The sequence below is a fragment of the Penaeus chinensis genome, chromosome 15, assembly GCF_019202785.1.
Source record: "Penaeus chinensis breed Huanghai No. 1 chromosome 15, ASM1920278v2, whole genome shotgun sequence".
Lineage (NCBI taxonomy): Eukaryota > Metazoa > Arthropoda > Malacostraca > Decapoda > Penaeidae > Penaeus > Penaeus chinensis.
In genome coordinates, this window is record NC_061833.1 from 12,846,387 (window position 1) to 12,866,386 (window position 20,000).

The window sequence follows — 20,000 nt, forward strand, 5'->3', positions numbered from 1 at the left end:
GGGGGGGAGAGAGTGAGAGAGGGAGAGAGGGAGAGACAGAGAGAAAGAAAGAGAGAGAGAGAGAGAGAGAGAGAGAGAGAGAGAGAGAGAGAGAGAGAGAGAGAGAGAGAGAGAGAGAGAGAGAGAGAGAGAGAGAGAGAGAGAGGGAGAGAGGGAGAGAGGGAGGAAGGGAGGGAGGGAGGAGGGAGGAGGGAGGAGGGAGGGAGGGAGGGAGGGAGGGAGGGAGGGAGGGAGGGAGGGAGGGAGGGAGGGAGGGAGACAGACAGAGAGAGAGAGAGAGAGAGAGAGAGAGAGAGAGAGAGAGAGAGAGAGAGAGAGAGAGAGAGAGAGAGAGAGAGAGAGAGAGAGAGAGAGAGAGAGAGACAGAGAGAGACATACAGAGACAGAGAGAATGAGAGTGAGAACGAACGAGACACTCAGAGAAGAGAGAAGAGAAACAGAGAAATATTCGCTCGAAACAGAGACAGACAAAGAAAGCAACTGAGGCAGACACATAGAGAAAACGAGCGAACGCCATGAACACATTAAAGGCAACGGACGACACAGCAGAGTTCATGACACCGATGGCCCCGACACGACATGAGGCCGCAGAGAACAAGACTTCCCCTGTTTGGTGCCATTTTTATGAGGCGCTAAAAACCCGTGTCGGTCACCCCGCCGCCCGACCTCTTGCCGTGTGTTACGCTTCCCGACGGATGCACTGGCAGGGGGAAGAGGGGCGGGCCGTCAGGTGCTTGCAAATCCTTTTCTTCTTTGCTTGCCTGAGTGTGTTTGTGTGAGAAAGATAGAGGACGCGTGTTCGTTTGTGTGTGCGTGTGTGTGTGTTTTTGCCTGCTTGCCTGCTTGCGTGAGTACGCGCTCTGCATTCACCCAATTCCTCTGTATATTTCATTTAATTGGTCTTCCTACATCCTTAAACTTGTTTGTGCACTCGGCGTTCTATCTGCGGTCATGACCACGTGTGTCACCCCCCTTCCCCCTTCCCCCCTTCTCCACCTCCCTTCCCCGCCCGCAGAGCCGCACTTCCGGCCGTCGACGTCATGGCAAAACGTCACCGTCGCTTTGTACGTGTTTAGCGGAGCACGGACGCGAGTGCTTGGGCGGCGCGGGCGCCTTCGCCGCAGTTGACTCGACAGGAAAAGTTTCATATTGGCGTGTACATTCATCGCCGAGTTTATATTCCTTCGCTTCCGCTCTTGACGCCTGGGCACGGCCGGAGGAGGTCGGGCGTGGCTCTATGCCCCTCGAGGTAAAGTGCGGCCTCTCCTTGCACGTTCTAACTGGACCCGCCTAGAACCCTTTAATTAGTCCGTGCCAAGCTTACTTGCCTTGAGCGGAGCCCCCTCCCCTGGCTACGAGGGGCTACTCCAACGCCACCGCTATTTGGGCGGGCAAGAGGGTCAACCCTCCCCAGAACAGCGGCGCGGGAACGGCACAGCTGCGTCCAACGAACGAGCCCGCCTCAGTCTCGCGCAGGAAGGGGCGATAAAATACTCAGTATTCTAGTACTTACATAAATGTCATTACCCCCTCCTTTTATATACCACAATTTACCATTATCCACCGCTATCTACCAAGTTATCTACCACCCTACCAAGATCGCAACCAGCACCCACCACGAAGGCAAGCAACCAAACGCCAACTCAACCGCACCACCAAGCCCACCTGACAACAACCAATCTTTCCCCATACACGGCACTATCTCTCTCTCCCATGTGACTCCCACACAACCTCAGCCCCGAGATAACAAGGGACTGATAAATCATAACTAATCCAGGTCATCAACGTAGACCTGCCTATCTTGTTTTTGTTTGCTCTCCGTTATCATGATCTACCTGCGAGGGAGCGACGGAAGGAGAGCGGGAAGCGGGTGGAAGAAGGACAAGATAAAAGGAAGAAGATAACTGACGGAAGACGATACATAGAAGAGGAGGTAGAAGATGGAAGGAAGAAGACACCATTCAACGAAAAATGATGGACATGAAATAGCTAAAACAGGATGATAGAGGAATAGGAAAACACAGAATGGAATTAGAATGGAAGCAGATAAAAAAAAAAAAAATAATGAAGGAGGCCACACATAGTAAACATGATGATAAAAGAAAGGAATAGAAGAACAAATGATCAAGCAAAGTCGTAAAAACACACAATAAAAAAGAGACAAATAATGCCTAAAGAAAAATCAAAGCTAAACCTAAAACCCAGAAGCAGGACGACTCAAAGAAGGAAACAAACTACAAGAACGCCAAAGACGAGGGAGCAGCGCCGCCAACGTCCCGGGACAGGATCTCGGGGAGAAAACGGGCGCTCGGTTTAACCCGCAGAGAAAGGGCTAATGAAGATGATAATCGTACAGACAATGCAGTGTCAAAAGAGACAGACGATCGAGTGTCAAAAGAAATGGACGAACTGACGACGATCGAGTGTGTCAAAAGAGATACGCGACGAGCGTCAACAGTAAGAAAAGGACGACCGAGTGTCAACAGAGACAAACAATTCGGTGTGTCAAAAGAAAGAGGCAGACGCCTGGATGTCGAAGCAGACAGAGAGACGATCGAGCGACACAGACAAACCAACAGACAGTCACAAGTATGAATACCCCCTCCGCCCATCCCCCCCTTCGCCTACCCAGCCACCCCTCCACCCCCACCCGTCATCGCCTGCTTTAATACTCGCTCGATTTCCAGGTATCGAGTTCCCCCGAGCCGACCTTGCGAGCGCGGATCTCTTACGGCCTCAACTAGTTTAACATCAATATCTAGATCGCCCAAGGAGAACGGGGAAACGATGGGCCGAGAGGGAGAGAGGGAGTGAAAGAGAGAGAGGGAGAGAGAGAGGGAGAGGGAGAGGGAGAGGGAGAGGGAGAGGGAGAGGGAGAGGGAGAGGGAGAGGGAAAGGGCGAGAGGGAGAGGGAAAGGGAGAGGGAAGGAGGGGGAGTGAAAGGGAGGGAGAGGGATTGAAAGGGAGAGAGACTGAGGCGGAGGGAAGGGAGGGGAGGGGAGGGGAGGGGAGGGCAGAACGAGAAGGAGGAGAAGGAGAGGGAGAGAGGGAAAGGGAAGGGAGCGAGAGAGACTGACAGGGTGAGGAAGAAGGAAAGAGAAAGGAAGGGGGGAGGGAGGGAGGGAGGGAGGGAGGGAGGGAGGGAGGGAGGGAGAGGGAGGGAGGGAGGGAGGGAGGGAGGGAGGGAGGGAGGGAGGGAGGGAGGGAGAGGGAGAGGGAGAGGGAGAGGGGGAGGGGGGAGGGGGAGGGGGGGGGGGAGGGGGGAAGAGGGAGAGGGAAGAAAGGGGGAGAGAGAGAGAGAGAGAGAGAAAAATAGAGAGAGAGAGGGGAGGGGAGAGAGAGAAAAGAGAGAGAGAGAGAGAGAGAGAGAGAGGGGAGAGAGAGAGAAAAGAGAGAGAAGAGAGAGAGAGAGAGAGAGAGGAGAGAAGAGGGGGGGGGGGGAAATTTTTAAAATTCAGGGGGGAAATTTTGTTAAAAATGGGACTCCGGGAATTTAGGAATAAGTGACTGAGTTTTGGAAAAAAAAATAAAGTATGAATGAGTAAATTTGATTTAGTTCTTTTTTGAGGGGAGTGAGAGTAAAAGAATCTGCAAGTAAGTGAGGTTTATAATTAAGTGAATGTGTAAGTGAATGAATAAGTGACAGACTGAATGAATGAATGACACGTATGAGTAACTGACAGTATCGTAACTGAAAGAGTGAAACTAACAGCAGAAACCCCCTTGGGAAGGGAGGAGGGGGAAAGGAGGGGGAGGAGGAGGGGGGAAGGAGGAGGAGGAGGAGGGGGGAGGGGGGGAGGAGGGGGGGAAGGGGAAAGAAAAAGAGAAGAAAAAGAAAAGGAAGAAAAGAGTTTTAGAAGGAAAAAGAAAGAAGAAGGGAGCAGAAGGGGCCCCCCCCATCGAACAAAGAATGAATAAACCCAACCCCAAGCCATTCAGGGGAAAGGAGAAGAAAAAGGAGGGGGGGGGAGGGAGGGAGGGAAAGAAGGGGGAAAAAGGGAGGGGGGAGGGAGGGGGGGAGAAAAGAAAAAAGGAAAGAGGGAAAGAGAGGGTTTTGAGAAGAAGAAAGGAGGAAAGGAGAAAAAGAGTGAGAAAAAAAGGGGAAGAGGAAGGAGAGAGAAAAGAGAAGGGAAAGGGAAAAAAGAGAAAAAAAAAAGGGGAAAAAAAAAAAAAAAAAGGAAAAAAAAAGAGAAAAAAAAAAGAAAAAAGAAAGAAAAGAAAAAAAAAAAAAAAAAGAAAAAAGAGAAAAGAGAGAGATGAAGAGAGAGAGAGATGAGAGAGAGAGAAAATTTTAGAGAGAGAAGAAAATAAAAAAAATAAAAAAAAGATAGGAGAAGAAGAAGAAGAAGGAAAAGGAGAAAGACAAAAGACCAAAGCAGGGGTTTGGTCAGCGTTCCCCCCCGGGTACATTCTGCCATTCGCGCATTCCCGCTCTTCCCACACAGAAAAATTTACTTGAAAAATATATTCTTTCTGATTTTTTAAGGGCAAATTTTAAAAATGTTCCTAGTTAAAATCGCTGTTTTTTCCCCGGGTTGCATTACATAAAGGAATTGAAAAAACAGGTAGTAAGCCATTATATTTTTATGAACTAATATTCTCATCCGCCCATTACCTTATGGGAAACTGGGTCAAATCACCGGGGAATAACCTTCCTTTCATGAAAAAATAATAATAAAAAAATTTAAATATTAAATCACCCACCGAATTCACGGCGTAGCAAGAACAAGCTGGCAAGCCCCTTTGCGTGCATGACCCGGCGCGTCCGGCCGAAGTCTAACGCAACGTAATAGTGTAATGTAATGTAATGCAGGCAAATCGGAGTGAGTTCGACCGCCACTTAGCTCACTTTCCCACGCACTTTCCTCGACCCCGCCGGCAACGTCTTCACCAGTCTCGCTTCCTCGCCCGTGGTCGCATACAAGGCGCCACGTCACGTTTTTTCTTAACTCTGGTTCATGAATGCGTGTGTCGATCTTCAATGCGTGTGCCTGTGTTTCATAAGCGGTTTACGTGCGCAACATATATTCATTTGTCGACAAATCATGTGTTTATATGTGTATGCACTTAAGCACAAACCGTATATACGTAAATATGCAATAATACGTGACTGCATATATATATACACACATAAACGTAAGCGCTCTCAATTCTGGAAATCACTTTTTTTTTTTCAAATCTAAAAAAGAGAACACATCACAAAGTCCTCTCCACCGTGTCACTTTTCAACCATCAAAAGCTACACACATATGATTACCAACTGTCACGAGCTGACCAATTCAGCAATCGCATCTTCCTGTCCCGTTCAATTCAGAAAACCCGCACGCATGAAGTAACTAGGACGTTCCCGCCACAAAACTTCCTCCTATACTAACTGGAGCGTGGCTTTATTATGTTATTATACTAATGGCTACTAATGGAGCCAACCGAGTAAAATAGGGGATAACTTTTTTTTCATCATCTATTCTTCCTAGGTTAACAAGGTATCGTGATCTTGCGATTTCAACAATTATTGCAAAACCATTGCAAAAACGTAAAACAATAACACTACTATATTCATTATCTCTTTTATTCTCCGCCCAAGAACTATTTATAAAAATAAATAACAAAAAGGCAGCAGAGACGTCGTTCCTTTCCAACAAGCTCAATTATAAATAACTTCCTATGTAATTAAGGTAATTAAAGATAATTCCCATTACCTCAACCTTATTTCTTGTGTGTGTATTTGTGTTCTTAATCCAGGTGGCGCACTTCCCTTCTTATAAATATTTTTTACTTCTTCTGGCTCATTTCTAGCAAGTGCAGTCAGAAGTGTGTATTAGTTGTATTTCCCTAATTCATTTCCATTATGATTCACTAGAAATATTTTTTTTTCAGAAGGGTGCATTGTCCAGATTCCAACTCTTCCTAGTTATCTAAACTAATCACCTCAAACTAAATATTCGATGCTGCTGATTTCACATCAAAATAGGGGATAACTTTTTTTTCTTTTCTTTTTTGAAGGTTAACAAGATATTTATGTCTTATTCTCAAGGTAACATTTCCAACAGGATCATCCCAAAAAAGCAGCAGCTCAAACTACAATCAATAACAATTCCCTATCAAAAAATACAACAATCCCTTATGAAATACACAACAAACCTCTCTCAAACATACCAAAATCCCCCTATCAAGGCTGAATGTAAATACTCACCGATACTTCTTGCTCGAACGAATACTTTTGGGAGAGGATCTGGTCTCTTTCCCTCTGGATCTTCTCCTTATTGGATCTTTCCCCTCGTAGCTCCTCCTGAACGGCCATCATCTCTTGGTCAAACCTTATTATAGGAAGAATAAGAAGAAACATTTCATTAATCATCTTGCTTCTGGTTAAGCAGCTTTGTCTAGTCTCATTTTTAAATTCTTTGACATATTTAATTCAGGGGTAAGTTACAGTATTCAAGGCTAAAGGGAAGAAAACATTTATTAAACGAATAAAGCTCTTCTAAAGATTATATAACAAGATTCATTATAAGGGGGCTTTTTATAAATGCAAAAATAAGGCTTCTGAGGAAAGAAAAGAAAAGAAAAGAAAAGAAAAGAAAAGAAAAAACAATATTCAAACTCTAACAAAAGACTGTCATCCATGAGACCATAATCAATGTTCAACTTCTGGAATACTTACTTTCTCTGTTTCTTTTCCAGGAGATTATTACGCGATGTCTGTTCCTCCAGCAGTATCTTCAGGTCATTCATTTCTGCTTGGAGTCGTTGGCACTTCCGCTTCATCTGTGCCACCACTTGTCGTTGTTCGTCTGTTTCCTCATATGCATCTGCCACCTGAGGGAGAAGATTATGGAATTAAGTAAAATTTTGGTAAAATAATCTGTCTGTCAAAGGACTTTCCATACTTTCTCTTATTTTGTTAAAAACTTTTCATGACATTTTAAATTTCTTTATCTTTGCTACAATCTGATCAATTTTCACCTCTTTATGACTCAGTTTTCTTTTATAATCAAAATGGATTTTAAATTCACCAACACCTAAATACATGATTTAATAATCAAATAAGATTAAATCCCTTGTCAAGTTTCATAATGGTCTAAACCTATTTTCATTTTATTTGATAACATTTTTGACATGAAACGGTCTTCTATAGCTAAAAGTTTTGAAAGATTCATTTACATATGATGGAATCAGGAAAAAAAATTAAGTCAAAGTAACTTAATTTTTTTTACTCAAAATGAGCTCTGCCATGCGACCTATTCAATAAGAGAGAAATAAGAAATAGGTTTGCATCACCTGTCACTGTCACTAACTACTCAGATACGGTTATAATACTTTTTTTCTTCTCCAATAATCATACTGTACAGTTAGGTTAGACTAGCCCTTGAGTATAATTATAAAATAATTTTCTTAATGCTGCTGCTAACAGACTGCCATTGTTCTGTTGGCTTTGGACAACAAATCATAATATCAGTTTGAGCACCATTGATATGTGATTTCCAGTGATAAACAATAAAGTACATAATGTCAATGGATGTTGCTAAGATGATTAAAATGCCTGCCTCTGTAATAATTGTTTCTCCTTTTTTGTGAATATAAATCCCTGGAAAACTTTTGAAGGTAATACACAATTTATACTGAGTGAACTTCCACCAACCAATGGTTTTATTTGTCATTTCAGATCCACAACTACTCAGGGTAGGATCATTATAACTCTTCAGCCAAAATGAAATTATCAGAAAATAAAAGACATCCTAAGGCTTTCATGGCCCCATTGATATGATCATTGAAAACTGCCCTTCTCCAATTTGTCTGAGATGTCATTCAGCTGGAATTATTTGTCTCCCAAATATTCACTGCTAAGTTTATAAGGATACTTTACTTTGTTGGGCTTGTGCATCTTAAATGGTAGGAAATATACTATTAATTTGGCTGTTCATCTCTTCCATGTGTTTAATACTTGATTATAATACAGAAAAAGAGGATTCATTATTTGCATTTTTTCTTTATTGCCATACTGAAGATGCTATATCAGAATTCAATGCAATCCATATAAAAAATGCCATTGATGTCACCCTTACTGGACCAATTTCAAAAAAGAAGAAATTGCTTGCCAATGATCACAAAGAAAGATTAATTCACAAACCTTCTTCTCCAGCTGTTTCTTCATTAGGACAAGCTGATCATAATCATCCTCCTGCTGTTGCTTCAACTGCTTCTTCAGGACCTCAATCTCTCGAAGGCACCACTCATACTTCCTCTTATACAGAGAGGCCTCTTCACCGTAATCATCATCATCTGCATCTCCGTTGAGATCCGCTGCAGAGAGAACTTCTGTGCGGAGTGCTAGTTTCTCCATCTCGAGTTTACCATTCTCTGTTGTCATGCGCCTAACATCCGTCTGTAAAATAGCCAGGAAAAGTTAGCAATTTGTTCTCTCTTTGTATTATTCAATTCTAGATTCAAAGACTGCTTGTAACTACCTTTTCAATAAGTTAATTCAGTCACAAATAAAATACTGTATAACTCCACTGCATCCCAATAACAATCATATCCAGTTCCTCTAGTTACCTGCAGCCTGTCTAATTCCTTTTCTAGCTTCATTCTCTCTGCCTGTTCAGCTTCCAGCCTCTCTCCTGCTAAGTGTGCTGTGGTATGCTCTTCTGAGAGGTCTGCTGCTACCTCTGACAGCTGTTTAATAAGGAAGGAACTTTTAGACTGGGAAGTAAACACAGTGTCACTTATAGTTAGATGGATTTTGATATTTCTTACTCCAGACAAATCATATATCTAAACGTCTATTTCAAGTCATGAAGTTCTCCACAACTCAAAACTCAAAACTAACAACATATAGATATTCACATATTAGAATTATTGATGTCTATATATTTAACATGATACCTCAAAAGATATGTGAATAGTTAATACAACTTAAATTTCTGGCATGTGAATAGATGTAATTTTTTATAATGTTTATACTTGTAAGTAAACAAATTGGCTACTTAAAATGTAGAAAGCTGTGAATGAACTGTGCAGCTTTTTAAAATAATATATAAGTAAATAAATAAAAAATTATAGTACTTGAAGCAAAGGAAAATAAAGAAAGAAAATGCATCTTTTGAACCATAAATCACTACAATAAAAGGCTGCAAAATACATATATTATGAATATGAGACCAAGGTTTGAAAACACATTTGTGATTAGTAAAACCTCTAAAATATCTGAAAGGAGTAAACCACCAATTAAATAAAGAGAAAATATATAAAAGTAAAGGAGCTAGTGTACGCAAATTTGGCAGTTTTCTTCTGTCATGTGGCCCTTCACATGACAACTTACATTGCACAATATTCCATTTCTTTGGAGCTCAAACTTTGCTTCCAATACCATCTGCGCAGACTGGAAGTGAATAAGGTATGTGAACATGTTAAATTAGAATTTAAAACAATACATAATGGATACAGGGTATATGGTATAACACTCTACACTAGGGAATTCTTGAAATAAATCTACAACATAAAACTACAAAATTATCGAGGTCTACACACATACACACAGACTACAAAAAGGGAAGATAGGCTTTATGACAAGCAATTTCAGACACTACTTGATTCCCAGGATTTTAATTTCCCCCACTCCCTAAGGGGTATGTGTGGTTTGTAGACCTACTTTATGCAGTGCTGCTGCTGACAGAGAACGGCTATAAGACCTTCTGAGGGACTTGTTGGACCGAGACCTTTTGAGGAGTCGGTCTGTCTCGGAGAGAAGAGCTTCAGTCTGCGCTACTACAGGTGATGGTGTGCAGGATCTCTCAGAGCGATCCATGGGAGTGCGAGAACGAGAGCGTCGCTCTCTCTCTGCCTGAACATCAGGGAGAGGCATCAAGATATCGAGCTGGGTAGGATCTACTGCATTAGAGGATAATGAATGCAGTTGGGATGGGTCAATGGCATCAACATATACCTCTTCCTCGCCTTCCTCTCCTATGCAAGTTGTATGGTTCTTCTCTACATGTAACTCTATCTTTTCACTCAAGGGTATAGGTCTTTCAATATCCTTCAAGGGACTGGATGGTGCTGATGCAGCCGAGGTAGAAGGTTGTGGAGACATGCTGTCAGGCCCTAGGAGAGCTGATGCTTCTCTTATCAAAGCTTCCACCTCCGATTCCAATTCAGGAACAGGCTTTCCTAATATTTTGATGTTTATTTTATCATCCATACTTTCTTCGGGCTTTGGAACAACACTTGGCTGTGGTATACTAGGCTGTACTGGAACAGATTCTCCCAGAGTTTTTGTACCTATGCCAAAGGCCAATTTAGTTTTATTGACTGCTCCCATAACTGCTCCCCTGAGAGCGACACTTCTCTTACCCTTCTTTTCCTCATGCCTGCTTTCCTCATGATGTTTCCTCGTAAGTTTTTGCATGATGGCCTGGTTCACATCTATTCCTTGATTTTCTTCTTTCATCAACTCAGGTAATTTAAATACTTTAGGCCTGCAGCCAGTTTCTTCAGGTGTTTTAGGTGTCTCAGGAACAATTTCTACTGCTTTGATATCTGCTTTTGATTCTACATCTTTTACTTCTTTCAATGTGACAGGAGTACTAGAAGTTTCATCCACCTTAGGCTTTGTATCGGACACTTCAAGTACCTTGTTTGAATCCTTAATGCCACCTGCTATCAAATCCTCAATCTTTCCTACACTAAGTTCTTTTTGGGAATCCATACTTGGAGTCCTGATTCGTACTTTCTTCTTTTCTGTTAAACTTGTTCCAGCATCAGTGATCACATCTTGTTTCAACTTGACATCTTGGACTTCATCAACCTTTCCTTTGATAGCCATACTTTCATCGCTTTTTATCTTGGCTTCCTCCATCTTATCTACCTGTACTTTGGTATCTGCTACCTTGTTAATCTCTGCTTTGGTATCTTCTTCCTTATTTGTCACTACTTTGGCATCTACTATCTTATCTGCCTTTATTTTGGCATCTTCTACCTTATCCCTCTTTACTGCAGCATCATCTACCTTATCCATCTTTACCTTAGAATCTTGTACCTTAACTGCCTTTACCTTAGCATCCTCTATTTTATCTGTTTTTACTTTGGTATCTTCTCTCTTATCTGTCTTAACCTTAGCATCTACTACTTTATCTTCCTTTACTGCAACATCTTCTACCTTTTCTGTCTTTACCTTAGAATCTTGTACCTTAACTGTCTTTACCTTAGCATCCTCTATTTTATCTGTTTTTACTTTGGTATCTTCTCTCTTATCTGTCTTAACTTTAGCATCTTCTACTTCATCTGCTTTGCCCTCACTATCCTCTGTTTTATCTGTCTTCTTCTTGGTATCTGTGACACCATCTTTTGATTTATCTATTTTCACCTTTAAATCCTCTCTCTTAGCATCCTCAGTACCATCCATCTTTAGTATGGTATCTTCTATCACTACCTTGGTATCTTTAGTTTCATCTGCATTAACCCTGATATCACTTGCTTTGTCTGTTTTTATCTTCTGATCCTTAATTAAATCTTCCTTTACTATGGTATCGTTAGTAGATTCACCTGTCTTTGCCTTGATATCATTAGATTCACTTGTCTTTCCCTTGGTATCTTTAGTTTCCTCTGTCTTTACCTCCATGTCCTTCATTTTATTCATCTTTAACCTAGCCTTTAACCTTAGTTTAGCCACTTTTTCACTGGCATCTATTTTTTCCTTAACTTCCTTATTCTCACCAATCTTGGCATCAGAAATTTTCTCTGTTGTAACCTTAATATCCTTAGTGTCAACTGGCTTAGTCTTGACAATGGCTTCCTTTTCTTTATCAGTGATGTCATCCCCTTTTGGTGTCTTGTCTGTGACCTTTGATGAAATTGTTATATTTTCTGTTGTAACCTTAATATCCTTAGTGTCAACTGGCTTAGTCTTGACAATGGCTTCCTTTTCTTTATCAGTGATATCATCCCCTTTTGGTGTCTTGTCTGTGACCTTTGATGGAATTGTTATATTTTCTGTTGTAACCTTAATATCCTTAGTGTCAACTGGCTTAGTCTTGACAATGGCTTCCTGTTCTTTATCAGTGATGTCATCCCCTTTTGGTGTCTTGTCTGTGACCTTTGATGAAATTGTTATATTTTCTGTTGTAACCTTAATATCCTTAGTGTCAACTGGCTTAGTCTTGACAATGGCTTCCTTTTCTTTATCAGTGATGTCATCCCCTTTTGGTTTCCCGTCTATGACCTTTGATGAAAATGTTTCATTTTCTTTGACTTTTACATTAGTTTTCTCCTTAGATTCTAATGATGTGGTTTTGGCACCAGTGCTATTATCCACTTTTTCTTTGGCAAGTGTAGTGTCCTCCGCCTTATTTTGTTTGGCTTTGATACCAGCTTTTTCATCTGTTGCCTTACTGGGAGGTTCAGTGATTGGCTTCTCTTGAGTGTCTGTGCTATCCTTTGTCTTATTCTTGAGGTCTTTACTCTCACCCTCTTTGCTTGAAATATTTTTACTTTCAGCTGCTTTTGTTATTTCATTCACTGCTTTAGTTTTCATGGCTTTTTCACTAGGAATATCTGTTTTGTCTGTACCATCCACAGTTTTTGATGTTATATTTTCCTTTTCATTGACTGGAATACTGTTAACTATAAGGTCCTTAGTACCAGACTCAGCTGTCTCCTTCTTTACACCTGCCTTTTCAATTACAGCATCTGAAGAATTCTCTTTGTTGACTTTCACTAAATCTGTTTTATCCTTTGAATCATCAAGTGACTTATCTTGCAGAACATTTGCAACATCTGCTTCAACTGATTTTTCTGCATCTACAACTTTCTTTTTCTTCTTTTTCTTGCTGACTTTTGCTTCACTCTCACTAACAGATACATTTGAATCTACAGAATGTATGTCTCCATTTGGTATAACCTCCACCTGATTACCTTTAACCTTTTCCTGAGCATCCTTTAAATCCTTGTTTTCTGCAGCTCCACTGCTATCCTTCTGATTCACTTGCTCTTTTCCTTTCTCAGTTCCTCCATCTTTGGCAAGAGTTTTCTCTTTATTGATTACATTTTCTGTTGCTTCATCCTTTAATTTTGTTGTTGTGTCTTTGCCAATTAGCCGTTTTCTCTCTGACTCTTTCTTGGGATCACCTGGCTTTCTGGTAAAGCTTGCAACACTTCCGAACTTTGAGGTGTTGATTCCCCCAATATTTTTCTTTGGAACTGGATCTGGTGGTCTTGGTTCTGGGTTGAATGGTGGACTATATGGGTTCTTGAGTTTGCTAAGAATATTATTCTTGTTATCTGCAAGTTCATTCTTTGCACTGCCAGTATCCTTCCCAGCTTCAAATTTATTGGCAAGTCCAGTTAATCTGCCAATTTTGGGTGTCTTTACTCTATTACTTTTCTGTGAAACTTGTGAAACCTCTTCACTCTCCCACTTATTCATGATCGAAGCTAGTTTATCACTTCTACTGCGTCTTCCTGACTTCTGAGAATAATCTGGAGATACTGCTCTTGAAAGATCACTAGCCACTGAACTGCATCTACTACTTCTCTCGCTGAACACTTCCATCTCTGAGATTTCACTGTCCAAGAAGTTCTCTATCTTTGCAGCTGGGTCATCGTTACTAGATTTTTTATCTTCTTTGGAATGACCTACAGGCTGGGCTTTATTTGCCTTCTGTGTGACCTCTTCTTGTTTCTGACTTTCTATTAAAATACCATTTGTCATTTTGGGTTGGTCAACACTTTCAACATTTTCCTTTTGCACTGCTGTATTTAAATCCTGGTGGACAGTTTCTTTACCACTTACACAGTCATTTTTATTAATAAGTTTATTTGTTTCTGCCTTACTACCATCACTGATCTGCTCTGTGGGCTTTGGTTCGACTTTATTTGAAGCAACCAATGCTCCTTTTGTCTTCTCTGACTGACTAACTCCATCTGAAGGGGTAATCTGAAGTTTCCCAGTAACCACGGCTGGAGACTTTATGCCCAACACTACTGCTTTGTCTGGAATTGGACTTCCTGCTCTTACTTTTCGAGATGTATCTGTTTGTGGGTTTATCTGATTCGTTGTGGATTGTTTCGTTTCCTTTTCAGTCGTTTTATGTTTCGAATCTGGAGTCGTGTTGTCTTTCGTAGTGTCGATTGTCTGTTGTTTCTTTACAGAGGCCACACCAGATTCTGCTTCAGCATGGAGTTTTGTTTCCTGTTTTGTCTCCCTAGTAACAGTGCCAGTCGTTTTGTTATCAAGAACGGCAAGATCTGAGACAGGTAAGGTTTTATCCTCTGGGGAAATGGCTGGCTGTGGAGCAGAATCTACAACTTCAGGTTTTACTGTCTCTTTGTCAGGAACTGTTGTTGGAGGCTTAGGTGCTGGATATTTCTTGAATGATGGTGCTCGTGTGGCCTTTTTGCCATCCCCTATATTCTGTGGTTGATTCACTTGGTCAGATGGTAGGGGCACAGGTTTCTTTTCTGGAACTGCCTTCTCAGAGGCTTGGCATTCAGACTTAGCTGGTGGCGAAGTGGAATCTCCATGTGCAGGATCTGTTCTGTTTGGCTGAAGTGGTTCGTTCGCATTTTGCGTCGCAGAAGGAGGCTTTGGCGCAGGATATTTTTTGGGAGCACTGGGTACCTGCTGTTGTTCTTGAAGGATTTTCTTTGGCAAAGTTCCATTTCCAATTGCTGCAGGAGCTTTCTGTGCTTGCTGGTTTGGACTGTTGACTGGGGTAGCAGTTGCCTGTGATTTAAGGTCCTTGTTCTTGTCTGTGGCACCAGCACTGGGAGCCAGCCTAGAAGCCTCCACATTCTTTGCCACAGAACCTGGTGAAGGTTTGGCTGCAGGTGCATGTTGCTGAGCCTGTGCATTGCCCATAGGCCTGATGCCTTTATTCACAGCTGGTAAACTTTGGCTGTGGGTGGGTGGGAGGAAAGGTGCCTGGGGGGGCTGCTGTGGAGGGGGTTTAGCCGGGCTTTGAGGGGGTGGGGGCTGCTGACGGAGGGCTGATATCGCCACAACATCGAAGTACTCGTCGTCACTGTCGGAGCTCAGGTCATCCAGCTGTGGGCATGGGGCATGTCAGTCCTCTATTTATGGCCTATCAGCATGCCTCAAAGTACTTTCATTAACATCTTCAAAGTTTAGAAAAAAATTATCAAACAAAAATGTAAAAAGCAAGAAAAGAAAAATTCATGAGTTATTAATTGCAAGTAAATGAAGATAAAGAATACAAATTATTCACAACAAATGACCTTGCAAATACTTTATACTTTATTTTCCAGACATCACAAATACATAAAGCTTACACATATATATAAAATAAAAAGGCTTCATGCAACACACCTACATACCACACAAGAAAAATGTATTACAAGGAGCAATCAATACATGAGATTATCCACTACAGAATGGAAAAAAATCAAATAGCCTTTGTCATGCTGTACAAAAAAACATCACACAGGATTAAAAAACAACAAAAATGCCTAACAAATCAAATTCAAATCTAGTAAAAAAAAAAAAAAAAAAAAAAAAAAAAAAAAAGCATTAATATACAGTATAAAACCACCATCATTCACGTTTTCAAGATTATAGATAATATAATGATCATAAACCCCAGGAGAATAATCTCCCCTCTGAGGGGGTGGGGGCTCTTCTCCGGTCTTTCCCAAAATACCCAAAGTTATGCAAATTTAGATGGCAAGAAGGGGTATATGGGGCAAGGTCTTCTTAATTGATTTAATCAACATTGAAAGCTCGGCACACTTATCTCCTATAAAATAGAATAAAGAAAAGGGTCTTGGTGAAAAAAAACACGAGGGTGGGAGAGTCAAGAGAGCGGGGTATATTAAAAGTCCTGGAGAAATTTGAGCGAAAAGGAGGGAGCGTGTCACGTGTGCAGCCGCGCGGTGACCATGAGAGGCATGGGGCATAAAATTGGACGACTGACTCACGCCGCTGACAATTAAACAAGGAAAACACGCGAACAGCGTGACTGCCACCGATGCTAACTTAGTCTGCCTCTGACGTCACGCTCTTTCCGCCTTCAAGATCTTCAACAATTGTAAACTGTAACCCAAGCATTTTGGAGCTTGGAGATAAGGCTGACAATGGTTCATATAATGCAAGGCAAGGATCAAAGGCCGCAAAGCTACACAAGCGTGGAAGTTATGATACTAGAGCTGAGACCTGCAGCCGGTAAGACGTTAAAACAAATTATACTTTCCTTATTTTGTTCAAGTGACCGGTAGCGAGCGCTTCTTTCAGAAACGGTGCCTTATATAAACGTAATAACCAAATGACTGCAGCTCTGTCACTTGTGCATGTCAACCTGCAGATACCTGTTAATGACGCCTGCCACTGCGCTAATTATGACAGATTGCCAATTCTGAAACCTCGAACCTGCTGTAGTAAATTGTATTCCTTTCTTGAAAGCTATTTATTTTTGGGCTTCCCCTGTATCCTCCTCGTTATTTTTCAATAAAAAATCCACATCTGTTAATCATCAAAATTCAAAACGCAAAATCTTCAAATGCGGCATCCTTATCTCCTATTTAATCCTTCTAACAGGCATGTAGGAGAACGGCCTTGTACTGTATTAGTTGCGTCTGTTTGGGAAGGCAGTACGCGGGCGAGTCAGGAGAGAGCGAGTCTGGGAGAAAGGAAGAGGAAGATAGGGCAGTGAGGAGAGGGGGAGAGAAAGAAAAGGAAAGAGGAAAAGATGAAGACGACAGAGAGAGGAGAGAGAAGGGAAAGGCAAGAGGGGAAGACGACAACGACAGAGAGAGGGAGAGAAGGGAGAAGATAGAGGGAGAGACGACGACAGAGAATATGAGAGAGAGAGAGAGAGAGAGAGAGAGAGAGAGAGAGAGAGAGAGAGAGAGAGAGAGAGAGAGAGAGAGAGAGAGAGAGAGAGAGAGAGAGAGAGAGAGAGAGAGAGAAGGAGAGAGAGAGAGAGGTGGGAGAAAAGAGAAAAGAAAAGAGACAGAGAGAGAGAGAGAGAGAGAGAGAGAGAGAGAGAGAGAGAGAGAGAGAGAGAGAGAGAGAGAGAGAGAGAGAGAGAGAGAGAGAGAGAGAGAGAGAGAGAGAAGAAAAGAAGTGAAAAAAGAAAAGAGAAGAAGAGAAAGATGCAAGAAAGAAGAAAGAAAAGACAGACAGAAACAGAGAAGACGGAGAAATGAAGAAATACAAGATACAGAAAAGCGACGGAGAGAAAACGAACATCACCTCATTAAATTCAAGTGGAATGCAAGGATAAGGGAAGAGAGAGAGATAGAGGATGACAGGAGACAATATACACAGTTGGCAAAGAAAAGGGTGACTCACGCCCCTCACAAGAACAATGTGATGGCAAGAATACACTAAGGGTGTCCCCCATGCCCGTGTGTGTGTGTGTGTGTGTGTGTGTGTGTGTGTGTGTGTGTGTGTGTGTGTGTGTGTGTGTGTGTGTGTGTGTGTGTGTGTGTGTGCGCGTCGAAACCCCCATCCTTGCCTATACATACAAAATAATGTGCAAGCGATGAAAGCATGTTGTGCGGCAGCGTTTGGGTCATTGAATAAATTTGACGTGTGTACGTGCATGGTGGGATTGGCAAACACATGCAGTAAACAGGAAATGTGTGTCGAGCAAAAAGAAAGATCAATCAAAACAAGAAAAGAATAGTTTTAGAAAAGAAAAAAATCACTAAAAAGGCTGGATGCGATGAAGGTAAAAAGCTTTTATTGCAGATGCACAAAAAGAACACAAAATAAACCCATTAGCTGTTGAGCAAACTCCCACCAACCGCTGTAATAACACAAGCACACAAACTTCCGACAACAATAAAAGGGGACGGAGGAAAAGAGTGGGGGGTATCATCCACTGAACGGATTTCGAGTGAAAAAGGATGCACAAGAGACAAATCATCACACAATCTCCTCCGGACACCATGCACGAGGGTGAAGAATACACAATCACCCCCCCCCCCCAAAAAAAAAAAAAAAAAAAAAAAAAAAAACGGTCAAGGACAAATGTTAAATGCAAATATCCACATATTTATCCACATCGTCCAGTTTTCTCACTCCACCTGTCTTTCTCTCTCTCTCTCCCCATCTTTCTCCCTTACCCGGGTTGGGTCGAACGGCGTGTTGCATTCTGTGGCGCCGTCAACGTCGATGGCAGACAGCTGCGGACAGACAGACCAACACACGACCATGAATGCTAAAACTCCCAACTTACAGAAGCGGGGATTCTGAAGAGGCCCGAGCCCTGACATCAAACACTCCCTTCTGAACACTAAGGAATCTAGGGGTAAGAGAGGCCTTATGCTAAGGGATAAGACAGTTGACGTTTAGGAGTTCACTAGAGGGAGAGGAAATGCATGATGCCAGGCACACGTAGCACTCAGCGGGCAAGCAAACCCGACGGAAAAATAAAATAAAATAAAATAAAATAACAAAGTGGTACAGGTATAACAGGGACCTTAAAGGTAGGACGGAAAACAAAGATATGAAGAACAGGCAGGCGGATAGACGACCAAACGAGTCGGCTGTCTGGCGGGAACGAGACGGGCTTCTTGTCTCGTAAAATAACTTCGCTCCATTACACGAATGACCTTCATTAATTTCAATCTGTGAGGGTCGAGGGGGGGGGAGGGCACGGGTAGAGGTAGAGGTAGAGGTAGAGGTAGGAGGGGGGCCGGGGGCCGGGGGCCGGGGGCAGGGGGCAGGGGCAAAGGACAATAACGAGGGGCAGGAATAAAAAGAAGAGGAGCTAAAGATGACACAAGGATCGAGTCCGTCACCCAACAATCTAACAACCGGATGACATTAAACATGATGGTAATGACCATATCGCCTAATGCGCCCATGATTCATATGCAATATCAGACAGAGGTACAGCCCACATGTCATCTCCGGCCACAACGAATCCAATTTACTTGTATATCCTAATCATCAGAAAATATCTCCATGAAAAAGAAGATAAGGACAGATATCTAGACATTGAAGGACCGGGGGCGTGAGGGCGCACGAGCCACCTACAATGGGCAGGACGGTGGAGACAATGGAGAACATGCTGGCTCCGACGCGGCTGCACGGTTTGCGACGACACTCCACGGGGGCGAGGCAGTCGGGGCCCCCCGCTCATCCCAGCTGCTGCTACGGCCGCCCTTGCACGCCCGCAGATTCTCATGGTGAGGAGAGACCCCTCCAGAGAAGGCGGATTCCCCCCGGTCACAAGGCTCGACGCAGATCAGCGGGCGGCCTCGAAAGGTCAGGCCTGGTAGGCCGCGCGTCCTGGCACTGGCACTACGTGTCCGCGCGAACACACACACACACGCGTCCGGCCTTGCTCACACAAATAACATCATCCACAGCCCTCGGCGCCCACGGCCTGCCCTTCGCTTGGAGTCCCGGGCGCCTTCCTGGGAGAAGAATCAAGAGGGGCGGGCGAGGGGGAGGCGAAGGGGAGGCGGAGGAACACCTAGGACCACTTGGCGTCTCCCTCAGGCCGAGCTCGCACACTGAGACAGGGCCTGCTCGGAGTGCCAAGGCGAGGCCCATGCCCTCGCCCTGGCCCCACGCCCGGATGCAAAAGGCACTCATGACGAAAGTGCCAAAAGCATCATTACGGCATTACGTGGTTCTCCCCGCCCCTCGCGAGCCACCCGACTCTGCGCCCGCACCCGGAGCCAGAGTTCGCCCGACGGGCTGGTGGATTGGGCGAAGGCAAAAAAGATCGCCACGGGCGCGGCGAGACTGCAAGGATGTAAGTGTGTAAGGGTGCCAGGCTGCAAAGATGCTAGGCTGCAAGGTCGCAAGGGTGCAAGAACGAGCACACCGGCATCGGAAGGAAAAACACCGCAGGGAATCGCCAACAACAACAACAGCCTCCTAGGCGACAACAAGGAGAATTGTCGAGTAATAATCTCTCCCCATTCGTTATCGAACCTTCACGACTGGCATGCCTACAACAACAGCATCAATAAAAATGACACAATAAACTAAAACGATAAAATGAACCAGATCATCGATATGCGTT

General features: G+C 43.1%; 1 protein-coding gene across 8 annotated transcripts in view; it reads right to left on the reverse strand.

The window, feature by feature from the left end:
* LOC125032974 (unconventional myosin-XVIIIa-like) overlaps positions 1-20,000 on the reverse strand; it is a 259,197-nt gene that overhangs the window by 17,991 nt on the left and 221,206 nt on the right. For 2 of the 8 annotated variants that reach the window (XM_047624399.1, XM_047624396.1), the window contains exons 2-7: positions 18,085-18,144; positions 9,653-15,043; positions 8,557-8,676; positions 8,132-8,386; positions 6,665-6,819; positions 6,194-6,317 (exon numbers count right to left, since the gene is read on the reverse strand). In XM_047624399.1, coding sequence (XP_047480355.1) covers positions 6,194-6,317; positions 6,665-6,819; positions 8,132-8,386; positions 8,557-8,676; positions 9,653-15,043; positions 18,085-18,144 — 6,105 coding nt within the window. Of the gene's footprint in view, positions 1-6,193; positions 6,318-6,664; positions 6,820-8,131; positions 8,387-8,556; positions 8,677-9,652; positions 15,044-18,084; positions 18,145-19,000; positions 19,230-20,000 lie in introns of those variants that run through there. The other 6 variants (XM_047624398.1, XM_047624401.1, XM_047624406.1 and 3 more) reach the window with 4 other exon arrangements.